We start from the raw sequence: 22,795 nt of genomic DNA on the forward strand, positions 1-22,795 counted from the left end.
TTCCACATGCAGGGAAACTTGCACATGACAAATTAATATCCACACATATTTCGTCCAAGTTTCAAAACTCAAATTCATCTAACAATTCAAATTTAAGCCAGAAATCCAATTAAAACAACACTTTAACAACTATTGTAAGGCTATCCACTCGTGCATCCAAGAATATAAATCACATTTGAACAATTTTGTGCGATAAGCTTGATTTTGAGGTCAAAAACTATAAAACTGGCAAGATACTTTGACAACCTAAATCATTATGGTAACTACTGCAAAGTATTCAACAAATTATTTAAAATCTTTACATAACTTCAAATATTCACCAACTTACATAAAGTACATTATCATTACTTTAAATAACAAAGTTCACTTGATAATAACTAACCATGCCTTGAAAAGGAAAAATGATTTGTTACAATGAGAATTTTTACTTTTGAACAAAGGAAACATAACCTGATCCAGTAGATTTGTGCCTAAGCAACTAACTCCTTTTGCGTCATGGCAACTTGAACACTAGTAAAAGTAACCTCTACATTTGAATGAGCCACATAAACACTTCTTTCTCCTATGATCTGCTTTGTCCATACCATAATCAAAGGTCAACTCTTGTAGGGGAGGAATATGTCTAGTGGCAAAAAAAGCGATATGATAATATGCTTCATTGTTACTTTCTCGAACAACAAGCTGCCAGTATACATTAGGTGAACAACTATGATTCATAAATCGAGCAATATTTCCACCATTTTTGGCACTTATTACAAGGGGAAAAGGGACTTTCCGAGACTCATCATTATAATCATGCACGGCTTCTAGTGGCTCATATATACGGGTTGCATCAAAAATATAATTGTCATCCCTGTCATAACCAATGTCCCTGACCTCTCCAGCATATTCACAAATAAAACAGCCTCCTCGTATAGGATCCCAAGACCTAAGTCCCCAACCTTTATTTTTTGTTTTAAAGACCTCCATACGAACTTTAGGACCTCCTTGAGACATACGATTTCGGCAATTAGGAGGGCACGAACAAGCTGAACCACACTCATGTATCAAGTTTTTGTAAGTCATGAGAACCCCAAGTGAACTATAAGGCAAAAGGCATTGATTCCTCTGAATACAAGGGCAATTGGTATCATCTGGTTGGCAGCCACCGATGCACTGACAACCCAGAGAGGGTCTAGGCGTTAAGAAAGGTTTTGAGTACTTCAGACTAGGAATATATGTGAAATAGGCAGGTCCTTTCTCATCATCCACATCATTTACAAGACAAACTGCCTGACTCTCAGCACCAGATGTCAGGTCTGGTAAGATGACTCCAACACGTGATACCACACCATCCCTCCATTGTTGAATTGACTTCCACACTTTAAATGCTTCAGGCTGCCCAGGTACTCTCAGAAGTTTGTACTTGAAAACATTGCAGCCCGTCTTGTTTTTCTCTTCCCATGATCCCTGAATCTTATAAAGTCCGTCAAAAATATAGATCTTCCCAGTTGGATTTGCAACATCCTTAACACCCCTAATCACTCTTACATCATTGGCACGATGCACACTCTTTTCCAAAGCAAGATTTCCCTTTTCAAGTTTCTGATCAAACATTTGCCCGTCCTTCCTCTGGACTCCACCTTGGCCAGTGTAAATTAACAGGTCTCCATCACCTCCATCATCGTCATATCCTCCAGCAGACACTATGCTGACTGCAAGAGGTTCTTCATCCTTCGTTAGTTTGAGACTCATATAATCAATCCCAGACATTGTTGGTGCATGTAAGCCCACTACGCATAGTTCCATCCTGAAGAAGAAAATGTCACCAACTTCAATCCCAGGTACATTTCCAATCCTCTTTGTTTGGTTTGTACGCATTCCCTTTAACATCATCATCTTAGAAGCTTTTAAGTCTGGCCTTCTACCAGAACCTGCACCATACCTCGGTTCATCAATTTGAGTCATCCTTCTTCTGAACAAGTCAAAAACTAGTAGTATCCTCCTCACTACCTCCTTGTCACCATCAGCTTTCTTAGCCTGATCCAAGTCAACAAGTTTAAAAGACATCAGCAATTGATTTAACAAAGGTTCAACATCCACTTCCACAACATTCTCCGGAGGAACTTTTCGAGGCTTTTTTGGTCCTCCCTTTTTCTTTCCACTACCGGAGTCTCCTACATTATTAACATGTCCACTACTTCCATTTGCAGTTTGATTTCCAAATGAATTAACAGGAATTGGAGATATAGGTTGCCCAAAACCAAAAGTCCCCTGATTCGGCACCTGATTTGGAGTTTGTTGACTACTTTCACCCATCCTTACCGGCTCATCCGGAGACAAAAAAGGAAAAATTGGAGTAACCCCACTCGGAAACGGACCAGTGGGAGTAATACACACAAAAGGTGAGGGTTGTGGAGTTGTAATAGATGACATTTCACTTGCAGATGGAAATACAGGGGAAAGACATCTCAAAGGCTTCACATCTAAAACCCTAGTTTTATCAATGGTAGACCCACTTGGATCAGAACCAAAACCTTGTTCCATTATTAATCAAATTCAACAACCTAACAAAATCAATCAACTTCAAATTGCTTATGAAATCCCCTTTTCAATCATTGACCTACCAACACAATCAACAATTTCAAAGTTAAAACTCAAAACTCAGTAAAACAAATAAAAGAATCAGCATAAATACTTGATGAATCCACATGCAAAAACACATAATTAAAGCAGCTGATCCTTAGAAATGAAGTCTAAGATTCAAATTATATAGTATTTAAGCTAAAAAAAATCAAATTTCACTGGAAAAAATAGATGCATAAGAAATTGAAGAAACTGAGAAATACCTGAGAGTAGTGTGAGATTTAGAAAGTCAAAAAAAGACAGAAATGAAAATTAGCATTTGGGGTGAAAAATACTGTATAGGGCATTTTAGGGCTTAGAAAAAAAGTATATATTAGAGGGGAAGAAATTTGAAAAACAAAAAATACTTTTTATTTGCACTTTTGTCCATCATAAATGATTTTTTAATATTTTTATAGTATAGTAGCTTAATTGTTTTATTTTAATTTATGTAGCATTATTGATTATTTAACTTGGCATAAAATAGTTTGAAAGAAATTTTTAAAACAGTGGTCTAAAATATTCATTGATTTTTGTACCTACCTACTAGTGACAAAAACAAAAAAGTTAAAAATTAAATTGATTCCAAACAATAAAACATTTATGTCTTTATCTCCGTCTATTATTAATTATCATATTTTTAATTTTTAAAATTAAATTATAAAAACTTTAATCATGATATTATTTTATCATATTAATATGTAAAAATTGCAATGTATAATATTCTTGGCATACTTTTAAAATATCTAAATTTTTGTTTTAAATATCAAATTAATGTAATCTAATTTAACTTTAAAATTAGTCAAATTAACTTTAAAAACAACATAATAAACAAAAATAAACGAAGGGAGTACTATACATAAATTCAATTGCTAAGGATAAAAATTAATAATCAACACACTTAAACCATAAACAATTAAATATAAATATTCTCTCCTTTTTCATTTTACATACCCTTCTAAAAAATAAATTTGACTTTTTACTTGAGAAAAATCCTTTTGGCAAGAATGATATTTTATCTAATTATTTTACTTTTTAAATATTATTATCTTTTTATTTTTAATATCTTTTAATTAAAAAAATATATTTTAAAATAAAAAAAGTATTATACATTTTAAAGTTTTCTAATCAATTATTTTGATCATTTAGCATTTATGTATGAGAGGGAGGAGGGTTGGGGGTTGAGGCATGAAAGTGAGTTATTAGATTACATAGAGTTGGAATGTGAGATAATAAATGAAAAGGACATTAGACACTTCCCAACAAGAAGGTATACTTTGTCAAGTGAGTTGTAGGATCACATAGACTTTGAAAAATAAAAAGTGAAAAGTTTATTGAAAATAAAAGTTAGTGCAAGCATGTGAGTGTCATACATTGTGTATTAAAGTTTGTACAAGCATGTTTAAAATACTTATGATGTCTCTTTTATTTGGCTAATTTTGATTTTTTACTTGTTATTTTTTATAAGAAAAGACAATATGTTTTTACCTGCTATACTTTCAATCTATTTAGAAAGTTAATTTCCGAAATAGATAGAATCTTTTTAATGAGTAAATTAATTTTGAAATTCTATTAATTAATAAAATAAAATGATAAACTTTTTATGTCAATTATTATTTTTATTAGACATGTCAAGTTGAAAATGGACAGTGAATAGAAGAAAAAAGGGTTAAAAATACCCCTCAACTTTGTTTTATTGGTGACTATGTCCTTACCAGTAAAATGAAGTTGTTTGTTATCCTGCCGTCACTACTTTCACCATTTGTGCCCCTCAATTGGATGGAAAGCCCAAAATCAATCAAATTACTCAATTTTAACCCGCCCCTCTTTTCTTTTTCAAAAAACTCGTTTTTCTCTTTTTATATCCACTTTATTAGTTTTAATCATCTTCTTCTTTATTATCATCGTTATTCTTTACAATTAAGTATTTTCTTTCATTTTTACCCAATCTCATTCCAAACTCTCCAACTCCAGTTACAATTTCATCTTAACATTAGTCAGTGAGTAATTCAAAGCATACAAATTTTTTTGCTACAAGAATATAGTAATCACCTGCGCCACTATAATCTTAACCGAAATTTTTCTCTTCCACTAGCAGTATAGTTGTCCACAAGTAGAGAAGATGACAGAGAGGAAATGGTATAAATTAGAGGGTCTTCAACCAAACATCCTTCCTCTTTCATCAGCCAAACAACAACCACCCCAATGTTCAGACTTCCAAGCAACCGCAATCCTCTCTTCTCCTCATCTCTATCTCTGACGAGCCACTACCAATCAACAACCAATAAACAAAACGCAATCTGAAACAACCAAAACCCACTCTTTTGACTTTCTCTAGACCCACATCGCGAACAGTGTCCATCCAACTCCACGAAATTCTAACTCAACAACGATGAATTAGAGCTCCAAGCTACAGTAATTCCGACAATTTTTAAGATCTGACTGGAAAATAATGCTTCGATTACCTATATTTAATCATTGTTATGTTCTTGTGTTTTTGAATTCCTAGTTATTATTACATTGTTTTCGATATTGTTGGGCTATATCAAATGATTTTGTTGTTTTTTTAAAATGAGCACACAAGTTTAAAGATGAAGTTGAACAAAAATGGGTTGTATATTTCCGATAGGGTAATGACAAATTTTAATTGATTTGGGGGTTTTCATCCAATTGAGGGACATAAATGGTGAAATTAGTGACGATAGGAGTAAATATAACTCCATTCTAACTGTAAGGAGTAAATATAACTCTATTTTAACGATAATGGCATAATCAACCAATAAAACAAAATTAAAGGATATTTTTAACTTTTTTCCCTGAATAGAAACCAAGGGAGTAAGGTTAAGTACATGAATTAATAGGATCCATATAACCCTGAGAATTATTTTACCATTCTTTGGATCTTCTTTTTCATTTTATTTGACCAATTTATAAGTATTATTTTTAAAACTTAATTTTTTTTCAAATTTCACGATGAATTATGGCTAAATTTCTCCTAGTTGTGTTTTGACCATAAATAAAAATAGAAGTTGTTCTTGACTTTTTTTGAGTAATCTGAATTGATTTTTTTTCAAGTTTTTGAAATTCAACTATAAGCTTTTTTTGTTTTTTTTTAATGACAAGAAAATCTGTCGTTGCTATCCTTTGGGTGCACACAGGGTAAAATCCCTGCTCATATGCAATAACTCACTCTAACTTTAAGTTGAATTTAACAATTTTACTATCAAAGTGTTTTCTAAACTCCACTTCGTGAAAAAATTAAAAGTTATTAGGGAAATTTTAAAAATAACTAACACTAAATAGCATAATCAAACTCCTTAGCTAATGTTTCTCTAATTACGATTCATAGCTACTATTAGAAGGAGAGAAGTGAGCGACAATATGAGAGGAGGAGAAATACGAGCGAGATCTGAGAGAGATACAATCAATTTGTATATCTAATTGATAATTGTATTATTGTTATAATTCATAACAAATTGTATTAATTATATTTGTCTATTGCCTTGTATATTGTATTTATGTGTTACCATGTATGTTTGTGCTACCATTTTGTATTTGTATCATTGACTGCTATCGTTGTACGGGTATTGTAGAAAGAGAGAGAGGAGAGGAATAGTGAGAAGATTGCTATAAATCCAAATTATAATTACAAATAGTAATTCTTTTAAGGGCAACTTTCACATATAGTAAATAAAAAATTTATATTTGTATGCTATAGCAAAGTTTGCATAATTGCGCTCCATAGCAAACATAGAAACTGTATAATTCGCTATACATATACAATTGAAGCAAATTGTATAAAACGAGAAAGAAAAAGACACTTGGGCAGAGAATTGTATAAACGAAGTGTATAAAACGAATTGTATGATTATAAGTGTATAAAGCGATTATATACAATTTGAATTTGTATAAAATGAGAAAAAGAAAGATAAAAGAGACTTGAACAGGGAATATACAATTGAATCGAATTGTATCAAACGAGAATGAGAGAAATTAGATACAATTTGAATTTGTATAAAACGAGAAAGAGAGAAAGGCAAAAGAAACTGGCAGGGGAGTATTTTTATTGTATAATTATAAGTATAGGACGAAAATATATGTACTTGCATGTGTATATACAATTTTCTCACGCTTTATACAAAATAGAAACGCAATTTATACATTTGGCTTCTGTTTGAGAGTGAGGCGACTGACAAATTTTGGCAAACGTTTGCTATGGAGCACAATTAAATCAAACCCTAGCTACTCCATTTATTTTAGATTATTAGTTTGCTATTATATACAATTATCCCTTCTTTTAAATTATAATTATGTATAGTTAATACATATATCATACGTTTATCTGCATTTGCCCCAAAATTATTCTCGTGTGGACTCGCAAAGCAGGAACCAAATAGTGATGGATTGGGCTCCTAATTCTGAACGAATTTTGTTATTGGGCTTAAAGTTAAGGTAGGTAGGTTGGTTGGTCGGGTTTTTGGGTTTGCATATCTATGGGGTAGTAAGGTTTATTCCTTTCTCGAGGTTCGATATTTATATCTGAACCTTATTAAATTTGGATTCGCACCAAAAAGTTTTANGGGGGGGGGGGGGGAGTAAAGTGCTTCCTAACAAAGGCAAAGACGATTCCCTACTTAGAAGACTCGAACTCAAAAACCTCTGGATAAGGAATATTTACAATTCTATCACGTTGTTGATTAGTTAGTTTTATCATTGTATGAGGTATACTTGTGGGATAGAATGTTAAGACAATTTATTTGTTGAATTTCAATTCATGTACTAATATATGGAGTACTATATAAGTTTTCTTAGAAAATAAAAACGATTTTTTTTCGTAATAATAATGATGATTGAGCTTAAGAGATGTAGATAAGGAAATAGCGAGATCGTCTGCAATTTAAATAATGAATGAATTTCTTTTTTGAATCAAGAATGTGGTTTGATGAACAATGGACCTAAAAGAAGTTAATGGAAAATTAGAAATCAAATTTCAATAAAAATGAAATTTTTAGTGATTCTTTTCATCTATCGATAGGTAAAAGATATTTCATTTGGTCTAACTCAACCCCAAAAGTTAGTTTAAAGGGAAAAGTGGGTTATAAAGAGTCCATTCATCTCATTAACCACCAATGTGAACTTTTATTATTCTTCAACACCCATCTTACTCCTAGTTTTTTAGCATTTGGTGTGTGGATAATTTTTTATTCCGGAGGTCCAATATCGGTGAGAAGAGTACTCTGATATCATGTGAAATTAGGTTTTGAGCTAAACTCACACCCAAAAACTAGCTTAAGAGATGGAGGATTGCACAAGCCTTATAAGGAGTTCATCCGTCTCATTAAGCACCAATGTAAAACTTTTGTCATTTTTCAACAATATAACTTCGATAAAACCATTCAAATAAATACAGTATACACATGTACAAAGATGTATCTACTCAATGAAATATATGTGCAAATGAGATGCTATGACTACCATCATCATAAATTAAAAAATCCCATAATGTATATATTTAAAGGTTGGTGTTTAGAAACTATCATGAACCAACTGATCTCATAAGGTCTGGGCTATTAGAGATTTTTATTAGGGTTGCAAGTCTATTTACTCTTCGTGAAAAAGGACTAGGAGTTAGAAGAGTGATTATGCAAATTATTATGTCGAAGCTTTGATTTTCTAATTCTCTCATCTCTTTTCTCTGTTCTCGTATCTTATCCCTTTCTGATTATCTTTTTTTTGTGTTAATCTTTCCTTAGTTAATATATTATTACTTTGTTGCATGTATTCCAATAGTGACTTATATTCAACAATAATTATATACAATAATGTTTGTATTAGAATCGAGTTTGTTTCATAAAGTCTCAAAAGTAATACATTAGTTTTTTGAAAATAAAAAGAAAAACTTAGGAATATGGAAGTTCAATCTACGCAAAAACCTATTTTATGATGTCAAATGAATTCAATATTTTTACTCATATTGCAATATAAAAAGAATAGGGCTAGTGATTTTTTCTTCTTCAAATGACTGCTAGTCAATTAATGGACTTGTTCTTTCTTTTGTTTCATATTCTTTCCTTTTTGAAGACATTCCAAATCATCAACACAAAAACACTTTAGACATTATTGCATCCGACTTAATTTATATGACATAAAATATAAAAAAAAAATTTAAAAAAAGAGTTTTAAATTTTATAAGAAAGAAATATGTATATTTAAGTTCATACTAATTATAAAAACATGATTTTTTAAAAATAAACTTAAAAAATATATCATATAAATTAAAACGGATGAAATACAATATATTAAGATGAGAATTCAAAGGACTAGGATTTCCAAACAAATTTTGATGTTTTTTAATGTTTTATTAGTTGACTTGTTCTCTGCCGGTCTTGCTCGTTCACCATATATAGACCAACAATTAAAGTAAATAGTGGTAATTTGACCCTTCAAAACCTTCAAGGGCCAATTAGACAGAAGGTTTATATTATAAAAATAATAATGAATAGTAGTAATAAACTAATTATTACCAAGAAATGATGAATCATTGTTATATATATATATATATATATTGCAATAATAATTCATAACCGGCCGATCCTATATATTTATTATAGAATATAGAAGTTATCCAATAATTTCATCCCTTTTATTAAAAAAATTCATTCAATAATTTATGTTTTTTCTTTTACAAAGTTTAATAATAGAACTTGTTTAATCAAAACTAATGTTATTATCGATATTAGTATGAGTTGTAGTGGAATAGTTGAAATTTCTTCATTCTTCATAAGAGATTCAGGATTCAAGTTGATTATGTGAGTGAAATTCTAAAAAATGAAATTTGTAATACGTAAATAATATGAATATCAAATACAGAATAAAAAGAAAATTAATGTTATTATGATTTTGAATTTAATTTATGGTATTTTTACGACTGAAGTTGTCTCATTGAATGTACATTATAATTAAGCATATACAATTCCAGAAAAATATATTATTATCTAGGTGTTCTTTTTTATATAATATTTGAGTTTTATGATAAAATTCGATTAACTTTTCAAGGAACATCCTTTTAAAAGTGGTCACATTAGATTGAGATAAATCAGAAAGGACACGTCACATTCTAAATATGATTTTTTAACTTTTATCTATAAATATCTTTCAAATTATATCCAATGCTTACGTGAATAAATGCTGGCAGTAATGAATTAATATATGTTTTTAAAATTAAATGTTGAAATTACTTTTAGAAGTAAACACATGAGTGGAAGTGTTGAAATTGTTACTAATAAATAATCAATGTATTTGATATAAAAAGTGTTATTAAGTTGTTATTCTGTTAGAGTAACTCAAACATTTTCATTTTATTTAATTAAAAATTATAAATTCAAACTATTTTTACAAACAAAATGAGCAATAACAAATATACAATGAACCAAACGTTATGAATTTTATTTTGAAAAAAACATGACGTGAATTAGAAAAATATTATATAATATTTGATCAAACAAATTGTTTACTATAAGCTAAAAAAATCTTGATTTTAACTTATAAATACTTTACTTATCAACACTTCAATATTTATGAAATACGTAAATAAATTAGAAATTACCTATAAACCAATTTAATCTAACACCTTAGTCAAACACGTTATAAATATGAACTCGTTACCTATAAATCAATTTAATTTAGGGAAAATTGTATATAATAGCAAACTAATAACCTAAAATAAATGGAGTACTAGGGTTTGATTTAATTGTGCTCCATAGCAAACGTTTGCAAAAAATTGTCAGGCGCCTCTCTCCCAAATATCTCGCTCGCCACTCTCCTCCAATCTCTCGCTCGCTTCCTCACTTTTTATACAAACACAAGTGTATAAAAATTGTTTCTAAATGTATAAAGCAGAGAAAATTGTATAAATGCATATATTTTTGTTCCCCTCTCTCCTCTCTTCCAGATCTCGCTCGCCACTCTCCCATATCTCGCTCGCCACCCTCGCCTTTCTCACTTATACAAACAGAAGCGAAATGTATAAATTGTGTTTCTGTTTGTATAAAGCGTGAGAAAATTGTATATACACATGCAAGTACATATATTTTCCTTTTATACACTTATAATTATACAATAAAAATATTCTCCTACCCAGTTTCTTTTGTCTTTCTCTCTTTCTCGTTTTATACAATTTTTAAATTGTGTCTAATTTCTCTCTTTCTCGTTTTATACAATTCGATTCAATTGTATATTCCTTGTCAAGTCTCTTTTGTCTTTCTCTCTTTCTCATTTTAGACAAATTCAAATTGTATATAATCGTTCTATACACTTATAATAATAGAATTCGTTTTATACACTTCGTTTTTATACAGTTCTCTGCCTTCTGTTTCTTGTTTTATACACTTCGTTTTATAAAATTTACTTCAACTGTATATGTATAGCGAATTATACAGTTTCTATGTTTGCTATGGAGCGCAATTATGCAAACTTTGCTATAGCATATAAATATGAATTTTTTATTTGCTATATGTGAAAGTTGCCCTTTAATCTAATATCTTAGTCAAACACATTATAAATATGAATTCGTTGTACCACGATTATAAATATATATTTTTTATTTATTGATATATCCTCAAAAATAATGTATCTCTTAAAATATTAGTATTTATTAAGATACGAATTCATGAAATATTCTCTTAACTTCAAATTTTTATTTGACTTTGAAAACAGACCCCTAAAAAGTTTAAAAATAACAAAAAGGCAACAAAAAAGTTTGAAACAAGAACTAAAAAAGTGAGATGCCCAAATCTGCACGATAAGGTAAGTCAAACAATGACAAAATTTAGTAAATTATTGATTGTAAAAAATGAAACAAATCAAGGCGGCTATCCTTATATAAAGCTATTCAGTACTCTCCTCAACACAGTCACAGTAGATTTCATTTCTTGTCTTTGTCAAATCCTAGGTAATTTTTCTCTGCCCCTTAATATTTTTTTTTTGCTCTTGATTGCCTTTTATGGATAATTTGTTCTCTGTTCATTTGACAAGATTGCTGTTTTGTTTTTTCTTCACTCTGATTAGATTTTTGCTCTAGATTTGTGGGTTTTACTTGTAAAGGTATTAGGGAGTGAGTGAGATGGGAAATTTCGATTTTTTTTAAAAAAATTATGGGATAAAAAGTGATTCTGAGAAATGGGGTTTTGTTTTTTGAGATTGTATGAACTGGGGATGATGGATTCTTGGTGTTGATTGAATAAAAATGGGATCTTTAATTATTAGGGATAAGATTAAAGATGCTCATGTTCTTCTTTGGATTTGTTTGTATGCAAAGTTTTGAGCTTTTTGGTGTTTTCCCCCTAATTTAGCTGGCAAATAGTTGTAATTGGTGGAGGTTGGAAAAGGAAAAGAATTAAGAAGAAAGTGATGTTCATTTCAGTTTCTTTTTATACTTTGTAAGGAACGGAATCACCGGTGTCAAGTGGAATAATTTAGAGGGTTCTCAAATAGTTAAATGAGTAGCTGATTTGATGAAATTTGGTTTGATTATATAAGGTTTCACTTAGTTTTGCTATAAATCATTGCAGAATTAACCTGATAATATGGCGGGGGAAAAGACTGGAATTGCCAAGGATGTAACTGAAGTAAGTTGACTACCTGTTGTATCCTGGTTCCTTTCGGGGTACTGCTTTTCTTCTGAATTTTGTATACTGCGTAGATTGTATTAATTTGCGGTTTTGACCCACAGTTGATTGGTAACACTCCTTTGGTATACCTGAATAATGTTGTGGATGGATGTGTTGCACGTGTTGCTGCCAAGCTGGAAAGCATGGAGCCATGCTCTAGTGTTAAGGATAGGTAAAACTTCATTTTTCTTGTGGATATTCCTTCATAAGAATTATGTGTTACATTTCATGTTTTACAAGAATCACTTGTCTCCTTGAATGATGTAGAGCTATGTATTTATCAAGGATGACTGTGTTTTGCTTATCTGTTGTTATTACTACTCTCAGGATTGGTTATAGTATGATTACAGATGCTGAGGAGAAGGGCTTAATCAAACCTGGCGAGGTTAGTTACTCTTACTTCCTGAAATACTTTGGCAATGCTTGTTTCTTGGTTTGTGGGTTGAAGTGGTTCTGCAATTTGGTAGATGTGATGATTGTCTCCAAGGAGGAATAAAGCCATTTATATCGGAGATTTGATCACTAACTTGTTTAGCAAATCGAATCTGACATAGTATTTTCATTCTTTGTGAAGAGTGTCCTCATCGAACCTACAAGTGGAAACACCGGTGTAGGATTGGCATTCATGGCTGCTGCTAAAGGCTACAAGCTCATCATAACGATGCCTTCTTCAATGAGTCTTGAGAGAAGAATTATTCTGCGTGCTTTCGGTGCTGAGTTGGTGCTTACTGACCCAGCAAAAGGGATGAAAGGTGCTATTTCGAAGGCTGAAGAGATAAAGGCCAAAACACCTAACTCCTATATTCTTCAGCAATTTGAAAACCCTGCTAACCCAAAGGTACTCTTCTTCCCAAGTCAAGTTTACTTTCTCTGATGCAGAAATAGCTAACTCAAATGCAACCATAATACAGATACACTATGAAACCACTGGTCCTGAGATCTGGAAAGGCTCAAAAGGGGAAGTGGATGCTCTAGTCTCTGGAATTGGAACAGGAGGCACAATAACAGGTTCAGGCAAGTATTTGAGAGAGCAGAACCCCAACATCAAGGTAAATTTCTTTAACAATCGGGCTAATGACTTGTAGTACAAAACATTTGATTTGGTTTTGATTAGTAATTGACTTCTGTCTATGTGCTAACTTTTTTCTTTTTTGCCATTGGACTGTAGCTGTATGGCGTGGAACCAGTTGAAAGTGCTATCCTTTCTGGTGGAAAGCCTGGTGAGCTTTTTCTATCTTATAAATAACTGATCTCCGTCTTTCTTTATCAGTTATTGAGTCTGACTTTACTATTATTTCTGGTTTTCAACACCTTGAGCCATATCTAGCTAACATTGTTGTGAAGTGGCATAAAGCCACCGGAAGTTATGATGGTGTACCTAATTGTGCTGAATGAGCAGCAGCACATGTGCTACTAACGGGCTCCAGTATTATCATTGTTCTTCTTGTAGAACCTAAGGTCATTTAGTATTATAACAGTATCTATTTGTGCGACTAATGCTACATTTCACACAAAACCTAAAGGCTGGTATAGCTGAAATTTCGACTTTTAAATGATATCTCAAAGTAAATGAGTAGGTGGGAATTGTAAAATTAATTCAGAGGAGTAGGCAGCATCTGGAAGGTGGAATTCCTGTGATCTATCAAGTAATGTATAGGAATTTCATGCATGTATTGGTTGATCTTGGTGTTCCTAGTAGTCACTTTGCTTACATGGTATATTGGCACGGAATCAGCTTTTATTTGTTAATAGTTTTCTGGAAGCTGCGACAGCATTATGTGTGATGGAAGTCAAAAATCAAGTCTCGTCCACAGTCCATCTACTGGTTTGAACCATAACCTTTTCCTAGTCATAGGAAGCTTATTAACCCTTACGATGCCTATTGCAAAACCAAAAGAAAGAAGACCTATATGGTAAATGTTTGAGGACTTCCTTTTTACCCTTTAACTAAACTGTTGAACGTAAGTTGAAATAAAGATTACTGGCAACAGCATACCAAAAATGGGATTCTCTTAAGTATGCTAAAGTTAGTTTCGATAAGCAAAAAAGGTAAAAAGATAAACAATTGCTTTGCTTGTTTCTGAAAACAATCTATTTAACAATATTTGAGTCTCTCTGTTGTTTTACTGGAGTAATATTTTATCATGCAAAACAGTAAAAGCCTATCTACGAAGAAATGTTAATCTACTGTTTAAGCATTTACCCAACAGTTTTAGAGCATGAGCAATATACGAACTGTAACAAAGAAGTCATTATGACCATGTTGAAAGTTCTGCTCTCTAAAGTCTAAACAATTTGAAGACGTCATTGTTATATTATTCAGCTGGTCTTACAATTTGCCTTTGATGCATTAGGTCCACATAAGATTCAGGGGATTGGTGCTGGTTTCGTTCCTGGTGTTTTGGAAGTTAACCTTATTGATGATGTAGTTCAGGTAAGATATTACTTTCCAGAAATTCTTTTCTACAAAGTTTTTGAACTATGTGAAAAAGTGAATCTCAGTTTTTGTTCTATCTTTATTGATCTTGAGCGTAGGCATGTGACAGTATTTTTTCGTTATGATAAAATCAGGTTTCAAGTGAAGAATCCATAGAAATGGCTAAGCTTCTGGCATTGAAGGAAGGATTGCTAGTAAGTTTGACTGTTCTAAATGTGCACCCCTTTCCCCCCTGTGGCTCCCAAAAGAAAAGAAAAAAAGACTCCCGCTAGAAAAATAAAGAGAAAATCCGTGTGCAAGAACTATTAACATCGTATTAGTAATGCTCGAGTTTTGCCCTCTCCTAGTGTCCTACATGTTTGGATCATGAAAATATGCATTTAACAGGTGGGAATATCATCTGGTGCTGCTGCTGCGGCGGCAATTAAAGTTGCTAAGCGTCCTGAAAATGCTGGGAAGCTCATTGTTGTAAGTATCTTATCACTTTTTATGAGATGCTAGATAAATCAATGATCAGACAAAGCTGATGAACTATGTTATCTGAAAAATTGAAATATCGTATGGGACCAAAAACAAAAAATAAAAGATGCATCAGTATCTTGATGGACTCGTGGAATTTAGTTATTTGTAGGCATCTAAATGATTGTCGTCCCAAAATATCTTGTTTTCTGCATATTTGTCAAAAAGTTCTTGTTGTCTGCATTAACACCAGATGACCCAATATGGTGAAAAGAAATCACCTCTACTCAGTTGTGTGAATCTTCTGTTCCTCAGCTACATCTGTTTTCTTTTGGTTGTGTGTGTTTGAATGCTTGATATGTAAGTGTGGAAGGTCCGAAATTTGACTGTAGTTGGGGTAAGTTACTTCATTGGCAGCGCTTGGGAGCTGAAAGATGAATAATTCGTTTTGTCATTGTGCTATAAAGCTCAAGATTTTTGTGCCTACTGCTACTGCTGAATAACTCCTCTATTGTTGTCCGCCTACTTCTAAAATGAGCGTACAGAAAATGAGTAGTTATATTTATGTAACTAAGACAATCACTCCTCATTTTGATTGTGTGACATCGATTTTCATCTTGTTCAGCAAAACACCCTAATTTTGGAACTTGTTCAATGTATCGATCCATCTTGTGCTTCCTGCCATTAGTGTTTTATTGTTTTAGTAGCATGTTTAGTTTGAAAGTTTCGATCACACAATAATCATTCCTTGCTTTAACCATACATGTATCGAGTTGATGTATTGTCTCAACACGGAGAATGTTTTCACCAATCTTGTCATTTGCATGATGGAATAACATTCTCAACCAGCTTTGTTTTGCTTCTACCTTGTAGCTAACTTAAACTGGTATGCAGGTTGTTTTTCCAAGCTTCGGGGAGCGATATCTTTCCTCTGTGCTCTTCGAAACTGTCAGACGAGAAGCAGAGAACATGACTGTGGAGCCTTGAACTTTTTGTCCTTCGATTACTACATAATAGTCGCGAATAGGGCTTCTGATGAAGCAGAATGTTCTTGTCTAAACCTTCCCCTTTCTATTTTGCTGAAACTGCTAGAAAATAAGGCCTTCTCTTTCCTTTATTGGCTATGTTCTTTAAAGTAGAAAAAACCGTTCAAGTATCTTTTAGTGCTTTTGTAATTCTACTGTTTCTACAACATTTGAAATTTATAGAGCTGTTGCTTCTTGTTCATGAAGGTTTTTTGCTTCTTGTTGCATATTTTTACGCTACGTTGCTCGGACTCTTCCAAAATGTCCATTGGTGTGTGTTAGATCCTTCAAAAATAGTGTAATTTTGAAGGATTCGACACGGCGTCCGATATCATTTTAAGAGAGTTCGAACAACTTAGTTTCTACTTGGTTTTGCATCAACAACAAGCAGAGGGTAGAGGGTTTATCAGGAACGTCTTCACTCCTCAAGGTAGAAGTAAGGTTCGCATGGTAAGTAATATAATAGGAATAACCAAGAAAAATTATATTAAAGGTTATTAATTTAATAGCCGAAGTATAATAGTAATATAAATTGTAGGACAAAGAAACTACGAGAATAACACTACTATATTGGTATGAATTGAAATAGTCAAATAGGTGTGGTGCACCAAATTACCATCAATTTATCCGTGTGAAAATAAGACAACGCTCAACTAATTACTAATATTCTACTCCACATTATTATTATTTAAGTTGGGAAATGGAGTTAGCATTATATTATGGTTTCGTTAACAAAATTGTCATGGTTGAAGAATAAGTTATACTGTAATTTATCATCCTGGAATTAATTATCATGCAATTGTTATTCCACCCTTAATGTGGATAAAAAAAATACTATGATTTCAAAATAACTAATCATCGAATTTTATCCCAATTAAATGTGAAAGCGGATTTTAAAATTAATTATCCCTTATCATAGGCCTAAAAACTCCACTTTTTTCAGCTTTTCATATATTCCAGTATTCTCAATCCAAATTTGTAACAACAAAAGGGAAAAATTGTTTAAAATTATTTTTTTTTAAAAAAAGGAAAAAAACACTGAAAAATAAATAAACTGAAAGAACCCTTATCTTCATAATTAACCAAAGAAATCTTGTACACCTTTTCCGGCGAAAACTCGATCGGAAAGTTCAGCCAAAACGGCATTAACAGTTAGCAAAACGACACTGGACCCAGCAATGACCCCAATTACAACCCCAGTAGTACTCAACACCTTACCAAAAGCTGGCCATTCAATTTCCCTTATCTCCTCCGCCACACCACTCCAAAAATCCGGCTCTTTCTGTTCTCTATCCTTCATCAGCTTCTTTATCTCCGACCCCACATCCGACAACACCTCATCCCCGCCGGCGCCTTGATCTCCGGCTTCTGTTTCAGTTTCCGGTAGTGGGTTTTGCTCGGTTTCTGATGAGGAGTTGTTTGAGTTCGATTCTTGAGCGGCTCTTCGGATAGTGAAGGAATTGGGTTTTTTGGAAACTGAAGTGAAAATTTTGGGTGTTTTGAGATGGGGCAAAATGGGTGTGGGTTTGATTGAGAAAGTGGTGGTGCTGTGGCGGAGGAATTTCGAAGAGGAAGAAGGAAGTGGAAATGGGGATTGTGAGAAGGAAAGTGGATGCGCCATTGTTGCAGAGCTTTGAGCTTTGCTTAATTAGTGAATGTTGAGAAAAAAATTCGTAAAGGATGAGTAATGAAAATGTTTTATTTTGTGTGTTATACAACTTACACTATTGTGTGACACTTCTTTAAAAGTGGACAAGTAGTATCTTGGGTCTCACTTTATTTTCTTGCAAATTTTAAATTACACCTATTTTTGGCCGCGAATAAGAAAAAATGGGAAGAAAAATCTTAATATATCAGTTGATTGACGAAATTTTTATCTTTTTTGATAGAGAGTTTTTATTCTAATTTCTTACATTGAAAAATTACATCCAATAGTGAGTATTTGTTAAAAATAATTTATTATAAATTGAGTAACTTTATGTTATTTATTGACTGACTTATTCTATAGCTCGAGAGGTTTAAGTTTTTTGAGTTTACATGTATAAATTAAGTGAAAGTACATCAACTAGCCAAGTGAAAAGAAAAATATGTTAGACATTAAAAGATGAAAGCATTATTTTGTAAGAATTTTTATTTTTTCATTTCAAAGTTTAAACTTTAGACATTTAATTAAAGAATAACAAATCTTATTCATCCCATCGAAATATTTTAGTTGCTCCTTTTTTTCCCTTGTACACAAATCTTCTCCAAATGATTATAGCTATATGGGCCTTGGGCTGAGTTGAAAACTAATAATATCAACAAATTGTAGGGGAACTCTTCAGCCATCTAGTTTATCAGCATGGTAGAAGTATACCTTATCAATACACTCTAGCTATATATTTATGTATATATTATGTATATTTTGTATAAACTATACTATATATACACACTGTATACATATTTTGTAAACTAGATACCCAAATGATATTTGCCTGTAATTTTATTTTCCTTTTTCAAGCACTTCTTTTATTTGCTCAGTAATCTAAAAAAATATATTAGAGAATCAAATACCATTTTTAAAATCTCTTTTGTGTAATCCAATCACAGATGAAGTCTTCAAGGATATCATTTTAATTTGTGAGAAAAATTTCTTGTGACTAGACGACTTCAACAAAAACCTAATAGATCATATATTGACTTGGCCTACAGTATTGTTTTGTCACGAGTGCTTGGTTCTTTCAATGCTAATTGTTATAGTCAAGAATATATATATTATATTGGAGTATTGGTGAGATATTCACAATCACGTACGGTTAAAAAAAGTATGATCTAGTTGTCAATGAAGTAGATGAAAATAAGTTGGTCTAAAATTCAAATTTCAACGGAGACAAAACACGAGATGATTTCTTTCCATTTGTCGTAATTTTGGTAAGTAGAGTAACCTGATACTTGTTGCTGATGAGAGGTAACAGATATTCAGTAAAATTAATTGAGGTGCGTATAAATATATTCAGACAACATGATTATCAATATGTATACACATATTTCTCTCGCTCAAGGAAAATCCACCTCTTTAACTACCGTTCCAAAATAATCGTCAAACAACTTGGACTAAAATAAGCTAAGCTAATAAATGAGTGAATTCATAATCAACTCAAACTTGAACGTATTGAGTTGATTATAATTTTATGAGTTAATCTTTTAAATTACCACTATTTTGAGTAAATATAGAGCCTAAAATGTGTGACATAATTTTTCCAAAATAATAATAATGGAGGGATACAGTACTTCTGCTGCCAGCAGGCTACAAACAAGTTCGATAATATATCACATCCACCTTTCTGTTATAAATATTCAAATTTAGAAATCTTTTTTTTTTTTTACTTTAAACTTGTATTATATAAATGTGTATATCCACTGTAAAAATATTCGAAAGGCATCTGTGAAAGAAAGATAAAAATAGAGCTTGAATTGATTGAAATGACTCCTCAATATGCAAATAAATAATCTTCTATAATTTGCATGGCATGGCCACTTTCCAATCCAATTATTTGATGTCAAATCTGAAACTCAGTATTATTGGAAAAAATGGAGATACCTAAATAGTATTTTTGATTGACATGAATCATTTAATTTACCGCTTCAAATAGTTTAATCTTTAATTTTTATACTTTTTAAAATAATTGAATGAGTTTTTTTTAGGATGGTCATTTATTTTCGTCTTTTCAATTAGTGGTTTTTACTCTCTATCTATATTTCTTATTTAATAAAAATTATGATTAGAGTATTTTAAATCATAAAATCATTGATGGTCTTTAACTTCTACATTATTCGATATAAAAATGTGTTTTAAAGCTTTTACCTCATCGCAAGATGAAAGTGTTTAACTTTTCATCTGCAAGACAAAAGTTTTAGAGAACGTAACTTAGCCTCTATCAACATAAGTTTGTACAAGTGTTTTCGAATTTTTTTTTGCCTCATGATTGTTTTTTATTTCTAATATCAAGGATATTTTTAGTCATACGATGATTTTGAGGGGTAAATATTAAAGATCACTCCAAAAAAGTGCATATCATTTGTGCAAATATCCTTTGGAGAAATCAAACTTATGTCTCGCGAAACATAAGTACATTAAGAGCGATATATAACTTTGTGAAATATTTTGATACAATTAATAACATAAATGTATGTGTAAAAAAATTTATTTTTATTCTTTAAAAAGCGCATATCGTTTGTGCAAATGTCCTTTAGAGAAATTGAACTTATGTCTAGTGATAAGTAATTTAAGAGCGAGACACATAACTTTGTGAAATATTTTGATTTAATTAACAACATAAATTACGTGCAAAAAAATTATTTTCATTCTCAAAAGCGCATATTATTTGTGCAAAATGTCCTTTAAAGAAATTGAACTTATGTCTAGCGAGCATAAGTACTTTAAGAGCGAGACACATAACGTGAAATATTTTGATACAATCAAAAACATAAATTTCTGTGTTAAAACATTCATTTCGAGAAAAAATTTAACGATTAATCCATTACATAGATAAATGTGTAAATGACCCGATATGAATCTCGACGGATACGTACACAATAGAAACAAAATAAAAGGGTTGACAATAAATATTAAAAAAATGCAATCTCCTCAGAAAAAAAATTCTACTTATAATAAATATTTAAATTTCGTTATCCAGGAATGTCTTATCTGTCTCCCTAATAAAACAATGCATATAAATCACCAAAAGATTTTAAATTTTTATGTGAAGATATGTATTTCATTTGATGTATATATTTTGATGGTTTACTCCATACTTAATATACATAAATATCTAAATAGTAGAGTGATGAATTCATAATTTTAATATTATAACTAATAAAGCTTACGTTGGACACTTTGATGTTGTAATATGTAACTTTCACGTGTAATTAGGTGATTGAAAAGGATGGTATTAATTAATTAAACACACTTTATTTCCCCTATAACTTCCAGAAGTCAGAAATAAAAACACTCAAAATAAAGTGTCATTTTCCTTGAGATTTTGGTACATTGCATCTAATTAATTATTATAACTAATAAAGCTTCACTTTAATAAAAATATTTCTTTAGCAATAATAAATATAAATACTAACAGAAAATACTATCGATAAAGTCTTTAATGTTATTGGTTAATTGTCATTAGATTCAATATCGCTGCAGGCTTGATAAATATTTATAAAGAATGTCACTTGCTACTAAAAATTCATATTTAACGATAATTAAACTATTATTTTTAATTTATTTCCGCTAATTAAAGATTATTTTTCATATAGTGCTAACCAAAAATGTAGCTTATTAAAATATGTGACTATCTCTGTCTAACAATTTACACTCTTAATTATATTCTCAATTCTCAACTTATATTTTACAATGAAAATGAAATCTCCTTTAGTGATTATCATCTCTCTTTTTGGGGTTTCTCTTCCTAAGAAAATAAAATTTTATTGTTAACTTTTAAAGGATTATTTTATATTATGATAGGTTATAAAGAATTGGGTCAATGACAAAATCATGATTCCTTGATACTGTCTACATAATTGGGCCAACTTGTCAATATTGTTACGTTCCCAATCTATGCATTTTGTCTTAATCTTAATCCAATTTTGATAGTTTTGTCTATTTATAAATTTGGTTTTATAAGGCTCTTATTATTTAATTTGGTTATTTTTTAACAGTCAACAAATAGCTCTTAGTAAAATTTGTCCACTTTTAACTCATCGCTCATGCCTTGCGAAAGTTATTGCGTAGAAGTAGTCTTACTCTTAATGCGAAAGTTATTGCGTAGAAGTAGTCTTACTCTTATAATTTTTGTTGTAGCTTGTTTATTATATTTGGTTTATCACTTTATTTTGTTACTGTTGTTATTAATTTTTTTTGGTAGACTTTACATTATTTTTCTTAGAAAAAATGCATAAGTAGCTCCTCAACTTATGCTTAAAATCTCAGATTCACACTTATACTATACTAAGGTCCTATTCAGTGGCGGAGCTAGAATTTTATACAAGGAGTGTCAAAATATTAAGAAATGAAATCGTGTAGAAGTCAAGGAGTGTCAATATATAATAAATATATATAAAAAATAATTTTTATTCTAGCTACACAATGTAATTTTCCGACGAAGGGGTGTCGGTCGACACCCCTTAACTATATGTGGCTCCGCCACTGGTCCTATTACCCTCTGAACTTATTTTATAAATATTTTTTACCCTTTTTGGCCTATATGACACTAGTTTGAAAGAAAATATCAACACATGCTGGGCCCACAAGATGGTGTCACGTAGGCCGAAAAGAGGTAAAAAATTATTTATAAAATAAGTTCAGGGAGTAATAGGACCTTAGTATAGTATAAGTGTGTCTCTGGAATTTCGGACATAGGTTAAGGGGGTACTTGTGCATTATCCCTTTATATTATTTATTGCTATGCTTTCTTCGTTGTTTTCTTCTTGTGTTAATGTTTTGAGCTGAAAGTCTTTTGAAAATAGACTCTCGGTCTTCACGAATTAATGGTGAAGTGTACAAATACTCTACCTTCTCTAGATCACACGAAGTGACATTTCACTTAATATATATATATATATATATA

The 22,795-nt window shown here is 31.3% G+C and overlaps 3 protein-coding genes across 4 annotated transcripts; 1 reads left to right on the forward strand and 2 right to left on the reverse strand.

Annotated features, from left to right (window-relative positions):
• Positions 1–274: 274 nt before the first annotated feature.
• On the reverse strand, positions 275–2,962 carry LOC107031702 (histone-lysine N-methyltransferase, H3 lysine-9 specific SUVH1-like). Its single transcript, XM_015233153.2, has 2 exons — positions 2,829–2,962; positions 275–2,602 (listed from the first exon to the last, which is right to left on the reverse strand). Exon 2 carries the CDS (start codon positions 2,524–2,526, stop codon positions 511–513), a length of 2,016 nt encoding a protein of 671 aa, XP_015088639.1. The 5' UTR covers positions 2,527–2,602; positions 2,829–2,962; the 3' UTR covers positions 275–510.
• An 8,460-nt stretch (positions 2,963–11,422) lies between these two features.
• LOC107031307 (cysteine synthase) lies at positions 11,423–16,399 on the forward strand. Of its 2 annotated transcripts, none has more exons than XM_015232631.2 (11): positions 11,423–11,554; positions 12,174–12,230; positions 12,335–12,444; positions 12,600–12,657; positions 12,847–13,110; positions 13,184–13,321; positions 13,441–13,492; positions 14,627–14,706; positions 14,844–14,903; positions 15,097–15,177; positions 16,063–16,399. In XM_015232631.2, the coding sequence occupies exons 2-11, from the start codon at positions 12,189–12,191 to the stop codon at positions 16,153–16,155; spliced, it is 978 nt and encodes a 325-aa protein (XP_015088117.1). In that variant the 5' UTR covers positions 11,423–11,554; positions 12,174–12,188; the 3' UTR covers positions 16,156–16,399. The 2 variants fall into 2 exon arrangements, with proteins under 2 accessions (XP_015088117.1, XP_027775514.1); XM_027919713.1 differs by lacking the exon at positions 11,423–11,554 and adding an exon at positions 11,687–11,706.
• A 728-nt stretch (positions 16,400–17,127) lies between these two features.
• Positions 17,128–17,924, reverse strand: LOC107029518 (preprotein translocase subunit SECE1). Its single transcript, XM_015230946.2, has one exon. It carries the CDS (start codon positions 17,812–17,814, stop codon positions 17,272–17,274), a length of 543 nt encoding a protein of 180 aa, XP_015086432.1. The 5' UTR covers positions 17,815–17,924; the 3' UTR covers positions 17,128–17,271.
• Positions 17,925–22,795: the final 4,871 nt, after the last annotated feature.

The sequence above is a fragment of the Solanum pennellii genome, chromosome 9 (assembly GCF_001406875.1).
Source record: "Solanum pennellii chromosome 9, SPENNV200".
In the NCBI taxonomy this organism is placed as follows: Eukaryota; Viridiplantae; Streptophyta; class Magnoliopsida; order Solanales; family Solanaceae; genus Solanum; species Solanum pennellii.

What these genes read in the sequence shown, in the direction of transcription:
- LOC107031307 (XM_015232631.2), top strand. Translation starts at nt 12,189, where the DNA reads ATGGCGGGGGAAAAGACTGGAATTGCCAAGGATGTAACTGAA. An exon ending in CATTGAAGGAAGGATTGCTA is followed by an intron (nt 14,904 to 15,096) that starts GTAAGTTTGACT and finishes TGCATTTAACAG; the next exon opens with GTGGGAATATCATCTGGTGC. An exon ending in ATGCTGGGAAGCTCATTGTT is followed by an intron (nt 15,178 to 16,062) that starts GTAAGTATCTTA and finishes ACTGGTATGCAG; the next exon opens with GTTGTTTTTCCAAGCTTCGG.
- LOC107031702 (XM_015233153.2), bottom strand. Translation starts at nt 2,526, where the DNA reads ATGGAACAAGGTTTTGGTTCTGATCCAAGTGGGTCTACCATTGATAAA.
- LOC107029518 (XM_015230946.2), bottom strand. Translation starts at nt 17,814, where the DNA reads ATGGCGCATCCACTTTCCTTCTCACAATCCCCATTTCCACTTCCTTCT.